Source organism: Stenella coeruleoalba (assembly GCF_951394435.1).
Source record: "Stenella coeruleoalba genome assembly, chromosome: 18".
NCBI classification, from domain to species: domain Eukaryota; kingdom Metazoa; phylum Chordata; class Mammalia; order Artiodactyla; family Delphinidae; genus Stenella; species Stenella coeruleoalba.
In genome coordinates this window covers 21,583,129-21,590,124 of record NC_137164.1, presented here as the reverse complement: position 1 = coordinate 21,590,124, position 6,996 = coordinate 21,583,129, and the positions used below count along the sequence as shown (strand labels likewise).

The 6,996-nt window shown below is 47.2% G+C and overlaps 1 protein-coding gene across 1 annotated transcript in view; it reads right to left on the bottom strand.

Annotated features, from left to right (window-relative positions):
* Window positions 1-4,718: 4,718 nt before the first annotated feature.
* The window catches only part of NUFIP1 (nuclear FMR1 interacting protein 1), a 70,798-nt gene continuing 68,520 nt past the window's right edge, over window positions 4,719-6,996 (bottom strand). Inside the window, exon 10 of the mRNA XM_079903466.1 lies at window positions 4,719-4,841. Coding sequence (XP_079759592.1) covers window positions 4,806-4,841 — 36 coding nt within the window. The 3' untranslated portion in view covers window positions 4,719-4,805. The remainder of the gene's footprint in view (window positions 4,842-6,996) is intronic.

Here is a 6,996-nt window from a genome sequence, read left to right as displayed (position 1 = left end):
CGGTAGAATCAGGTTGTAAAGGTAAGTTGGGAGCACATGGCAGGCCAAAGCCCTGAAGGTGCAGGGGAGCGGCACGCTCCGCTCCACGCTGTGACAGGCAGTAGGATGTGAGATAGAAAAGATGGGTGAGATGGGGGTCAGAGAAACCAGTTTGGTATCTACTGCAATAGTCCAGGGAACAGATGATCTGCCCGGCACAGTGGCAGGGGAAATAGATAAGAACGTACCTCGCATCACTGAAGAGGTAGAAATGATCAGATTTAACACTGTCATTAGAAGTAGAGGAAGAGGAACTAGACGTGATAATGATGACAATGATGATAATGGTGGTGATGGCAACAAATTGTCACTGGCCCCAAACTGGGCCAAGCACTTTATATGCATTATCTTATCTAATCTTCACAACCTTATAAGGTAGGTCCAATTATTACCCCTATTTTATAGTCTAGGAAACTGAGGAACAGAGAGATGATGTAATTTGCACAGAGATTCTGAATAACACGTTTTTAAAAAAAGGAATCCAGGCAGAAGAGACTTAAGAAGGAGGACAAGGTCATTGCTGCGTAGAATGAGGGTAAGCTGCCTGTCTGCGTGAAGCTGAGCCCCAGACTTCGGTAATGCATCCCTGCCAGACAGCAATAGTCTTACCTACATTTTCTTCATGAGCACCCAACAAAGTACAAAATCCCAAGGTTTCTTAAGTCAGGATAGATTCTCTTGACTGCTACCCCATCCACCATGCCTGTCGCTCTGTGACAAAAGGAAATTAAATTCATCTGATCAGCTTCGTTTTTCACAAAGCTATGTGGGATGATTACCCAGTACGCTGTGGTCTTCTTCATGTTTGCAGATTGATTTTTTTGATTATTTGTTCCAGTGATTTTCCAAGTATTAAGTGTTTTTCCAAGTTGTTCAGCTCTATAACGTGGGTCAGTTAAACAATTCATATTTGCCTTCCCTTTCCTGTATTAATATGAAGTGTTAATGTTGCAATTATTTAGGAAATTTTTTGCATGCAACATGTATCTCTCAGGGAGCATACGTACAAGTCTATGTGACTCTATATACCCGTGTGGGTGGGCATAAAGCAATATCTATGCAGACTCCCCCAAAGTTTATGACCATATATAAAAATAAAAGCATACTGAGAGCCTATGACTAGTTCAAATATCCCAAATAAAGATCATCACTTTCTAGAAATGTCTGTATGGGGAATTAAAAAAAATTTTTTTTTAACTCAAAACTTCAAACAGGAAAATTGTTACGACTGTGAACACTGACCAAAATCAAGATATGACAGAATTTTAAAAATTCATCTTTTCAGCACCCGGTGGTGCAGGAGGGAGTGGTTTCAGCCAGGACACCATGAAAGATTCAATTTGGGGTGACAATCTAAAACACCATCTAATAATCTAGAACACAATCTAAAATCCAGTCCTAGGCAATCAGAGGCATAAAATCCGGGGCCCAATGCTTCCTGGGTAAAATGAGGAGCTCCATTAAATGACTGCAGAGGGCATTTGCAGCTCAAATAGTTCTGTGAATCTGAAGACTGATTAGGAAGATGATTAATGAAAATTACTGCGAAATGTTCTGCAAAAATACAAGGCTGTAAAATGCCAAATGTAACTCAAGCAACCATCTCCCCACAAACTTAAGCTCTTTTCATTTAGTTAAGTACATGTCTATAGAAGTATCTACCATGCTCTGCATCTCTTAATTATCCTATGCATCCAAAGGCAGCTTTTGTCAAATCCGTGAGGCCACGAATCTATTTTATGGAAATGAACGATTCATAGGATGAGTAGATTTAACAGCCTTCATGTGAATGGAACTCACCTGCCATACGAAAGCAAGTTTTAAGACAAACAAAAACCAAAACCACAGCCCCTCAGTGGCAGCCTCTCCATCAGCCAACTACCCCCTCTTACTCATTTTAGGCCCAGGAGCCCTGAGGACTGCATTGTTCCTTGTTGTTTTCCTAGACCCTAAATAAACTCTAAATAGTCCCTTTATTAAACTCTGTTAAGAATGTCATCAGTTTCCTACTGGGCCCCTGGCTGATACAGACATAATAATAATATCTGATAACAAAATAAGGATTAAATTGAAAAAGGCATGTAAAACATTTATCCTAGTTCATAGTACATGCTCAATAAATATTACTTCTTATTATTATGTTTTTTATTTTCTTATCAATTCTGTCCTACTCGATTCAATAAATGCAGATCACCTGCTGATGATCAATTTCTCCTCCAAGCTCTTTATTTAGGAATTTTGAATAAGCATATATTTAGCCTAGTATTTTTCTCATGAAGGATGGCATTTTTGTGTCCCTTAAAATCCCAAAGGACTTTAAAAAGAGAGCAAATTTCAAACGAAGTCATGTGGATGCCAAGTCTTTTTCACAGCTGTTTCTCAGGGTTAAAGGCAGTCTGGGAACAAATTGGGGAAGCTTCAAAGCGTTCAACACCAGTGGGAAAGAAGTGTGGCTTCTAAATGCCTGGAGACTTTTCCTAATGGCAAATGGTTGGAGAGGTAAGCAAGCTAAACGATTACAGCAGAGGATGCACTTATTTGGGTAACAGTTGGAAACTGTCTCGTCACACATCAGTACTAAGATTTCTAACTCTAGAGAGCTTATTGAGCCTATCATGAATTCTTGAAGTTTTTTCAACAGAATGTGTCAAATAAATATGTTAGGGCATGAGAAGAAAGTGCTGTTTTTGCCATTGCCTCACTCCTCAATATTTGTAATAACCTAATTTTCTTTTTTCCTCCCTCACCGCCTCCCCCCTTCCTCCCGCAATAACTGGTTTAGTGAGCTTTTTGAATCACAAACACAATCTATTGTACCCTGAACTACTCTGCCCTTAATAGTATGTCTTTTCTGGAAATCTTGCTGTCCTTCTCAAAGGAATGGCTTTAGGCAACTTAAAAGCCCTATAATGTCCTACACTATGGCTTTTATTTTTCTTTCACAGAAGAGCACTTTTTGGTCATTAGTTCCATATTCACAGTACAAGGAGAAATTACGCAGAAAAACCAGCTGAAACATATATCTTAGCACGGGACCGGCTGGCTCCCTGCTCCTCAGATTTAAAGACTTATTTCAAAAGCTAACTTGCCACTGTCCCGAGTTATTTCCTTTCCTCCTGCTTCTGCCGGTGGACCGGGTTTGCGTCGGCTCTGTGCCGACGCCCGCTCGAGGGCAGACCTTGCTTCCCTCCAGCTTCATTCTCTCCTGGCTGCTCTGAAATGCGGTTACAGCGTTTTCTAAAAGCACTAATCTAGTCCCCCCACCCCCTAGTTAAGGGGGGTTTGAATTGCTTTTCTTTTGTCCAAAAAGTTCAGAAGTTCCCACACCGGGAGTCGAACCCGGGCCGCCTGGGTGAAAACCAGGAATCCTAACCGCTAGACCATGTGGGAAACGACGATAACCAACGCAAATCTAGACAAATTATGTCTTTAGCCTCAGCGTCCTCCCGCCCCGCCTCTTCCGTCAACCTTTGTCAGACCTGCTTCTGCGCATGCGGAGATGCCTTCCGGCCCGCCCTCTATTCTTCCGCGCTATGAGGAGGGCGCTCGAATCTCTTTTTCTTCCACGTTCGCGTCTTTTATGACCTCATCCAGTCTCCTGATTTTTAGACACCACGTATACACCGGTGTAGATTCTAGATTGATGAGTCATTATTCATAATTTCTCACAAGAAATGGGCAGACCACCGAAGGACTGACACTCCTTTGGAAGGACGTAAAAGCGGCTCCACAGAGGCCGGAGTGGGCTGGGCGCCGGGTCCCTGGCGGCCACTGACCAGCCGCGGGGCAGCCGCTCGCAGCGCAGCAGACCCGCCTCGGTGCAGCTGGGCAGACCCGCACGCCTGAGGAAACGCACGGGCCGCGTCCCCTGGGCCGCCAAGCCCGGGTGTCCCCAGCGCCCGGGGTGTGTCCCTCTCTCCTCCGCACTGTGCGGGGCCGTACGCAGGCCCCGTCCAGTCCCCAGAAACTTGCCCTTTCCTCTCGAGAAACAGGAGGCAGGGCTGCCTGGAAGCCTGGAACAGTCCAGGTTCTGTTGACTGAACGGTAAAAGGCAGGATTCGTGTCACTGAAAGTAGGCGGTGGTGGTCTGTGAACGTACTTAAAAAAAACCGGAGAAAGTCCCTCATTGCCAGCAGGCGTGATTGAGGGAAGGTCCCCGCGGTTTCCCAGCCCGGTCTCGGCTGGAAGCAGCATCTCTCCGGGCACAGTTTCTGCCTTACAACCGGCCCCGTGGATGAGGAAGCACAAAGGGCCAGTTATTCGGGCAGCCGGGGTGGGAGAGCTGCGGTCCCGGTGGCCTCGTGGCGACTTAAACTACACAGAAGTTGTTTTCGCGAGGCCGAACACGTGGGAGCCCGCTTAAAAGCTGGTTCTGGTTCCCGTTTACTCCCTCCTCTCTCCCCACCGGCCAAAGGGTCTTAGAAGGTTCCCGCTCTTCCCCTAACCGAGGCTCTCTAAGGCTTCCATTGTGACACTCATCAGCAAGAGTGGAAACAGAAACGGTTCTTACATATGAACACGGATGAAGCTCCCGAAGAGGGAGTCGACATCATCCAGCACCATTGGAACTTCATGAAGTCGCTGAAGGAAAACCACAACCTACCGACTGAAAACCTGCTCTGTGTGTTAGACACGTGCCAGTATGTTTGCACAGTTAATCTTAATAGTATACCTGTGAGGTAGGTCTTATGCGCGTCTTTGGGGGCGGGGGGTCCTTCCTGTACGATCTTTGCATCCTCGAACACTTTCACTTGTTTGTTTTTCAGTCAGTGAGACAGCTGCTGCCTTCCTTCGGGGGGCATCTGTTTTGGAACAGTAAAGAAAACTCTTCAAAACAAACCTCATCAACTACAGACTGTCCTACATCTGTGCTTCTCAATCTGAGGGCGGAGATTTCACGTATACCTTTCAGTTTTGTATGTCCACGTGATAATTCTCTTTTAAAAGTACCTTACCAGTTTTAAAGATAAAAGTTCCCCACGTAACCCATACATTGGACAGGCACCATCCTTAGGATATAACCAGAATGCAGCTTTCCTCGGTCTCTTACTATCCCCGAACTGAAATTGGTTCCGTTTTTCCCCTGCCACTGGATGAGAACTTGAGCGGTAACACGGAGCTCTATGGTCACTTTAAATAACAAAGCACAGTCCAGGACAATATACCGTTCAGCAACTCAATCTTCATTCTGGATAGATAGTTCTCCCCCACCACCCATCTTGGGCATGACTTCAGGCTAGGAACGGTGGGGAGCTGGGTCAGGCTCCTAGCAGCTCACCAGATCGAATTTTAGCTTCTCTTTCTAACCCTGCGTTCCGTGGCATCACATGGGTAGCCTGAGATGGCCGTGCTGGAGAGTATTTACACCACGGAAATAGGCAGATACTCCAAGGCAGGGCTTTTTACCTTAGAGAGCTGGTGTGCTGCTTAAAGAATAGCGGTGTGCTGGTTCAGTATTTACCAACAGACCCGGGGCCAGGGTCTGCTGTCCAGGAATGAGGGCGTGACCCACTTCTCACTTCTTTCTTTGGCCTTCCTCCCTTCCAGGCTCCAAGGCCCTCCAAGATTGGAGTGCAGGGAGGGCAAGGGAAAGGGGGACCAAAACTTGCTACTGGATCGGTGGAGTGCAGGGAGGGCAAGGGAAAGGGGGACCAAAACTTGCTACTGGATCGGTACTGTCCAAAGTCAGCTTTCTGGGGCTCCCCGGTGGCGGCGCAGTGGTTGAGAAGCTGCCTGCCAATGCAGGGGACACGGGTTCAAGCCCTGGTCCGGGAAGATCCCACATGCTGCGGAGCAAGTAAGCCCGTGTGCCACAACTACTGAAGCCCGCGCACCCTAGAGCCCACACACCTGAACTACGGAGCCCACGTGCCACAACTACCGAATCCTGTGCGCCCTAGGCCGGTGTGTCGCGACTACTGAGCCTGCGTGATGCAACTACTGAAGCCTGCGCGCCTAGACCCCGTGCTCCGAGAGCCCGTGCTCCACAACAAGGAAAGCCACTGCAATGAGAAGCCCGCGCACCACAACGAAGAGTAGTCCCCGCTCGCCGCAACTAGAGAAAACCCACGCGCAGCAACGAAGACCCAAAGCAGCCAAAAAGACAACAAAAAAAGTCAGCGTCCTGCTTTCTGGGCCTGAATGTGTTTTAGGGCTGACTCGTTTTCTCCGTGGCTCCCTGTGAGTTCCCCCGAGGCCTCCCTGCTTGGACCCCTTGGACAGCGTCTCCCAGGAGGCCAGCAGTGACCTCCCAGTGTAGGTCTTACACCAGTGACACCAAGATCACCAGTGCCTTTGTTTAACTGCAGATTCCCAGCCCCACCTGGAGCTTCTGAATGAGGACTTCTAGGAGCAGGGTCTGAATTTTAACATGCACACCCACCACCACCAAATGATTCTGATGCCACTAGAGTCTGAGAAACACTGAACTACGTGACTCTAAGTTCCCTTCAACCTCTAAAAGACCATGATCCCTGAAGCAAAATTTCCATCATTTCCCTTTCCTGCTCAAAAACCTGAAAAAAAAAAAAAAAGGCTCCTAATTGCCTGTTGAGTAAAATCTAAATTCCCTGGCCAAGCCCTCCCAGCTTTCCATAATCCAGCCCTCACATAACCTGAGCCTGCAGAGAGCCTGTTAATATTATCCTCCCGTGCTCCCTCTTCAGAGAGTACATTCCAATCACCCTACTGTCTCTGTCCCACTGGCCCCTCATGCTTTCCTGCCCTGATCCCTTTGTTCCACCTCTCTCTGTACCCTCCCCACCCTTCTTCGCACATCTGACCCTGACTCTAAGGCCAGCTCAGCCCCATAAAGCCCTATGGGTTCATTTCCTCTGAGTACCAAAGCACAGGCCTTTAAAAAAATGGTGAGGTAGGCTTATGCCTTGCCACCCTTATTATTTAAGTTATTTAATAGGAAAGTCCATGAATACAAATCAGATTCCATAATCCCCCTGG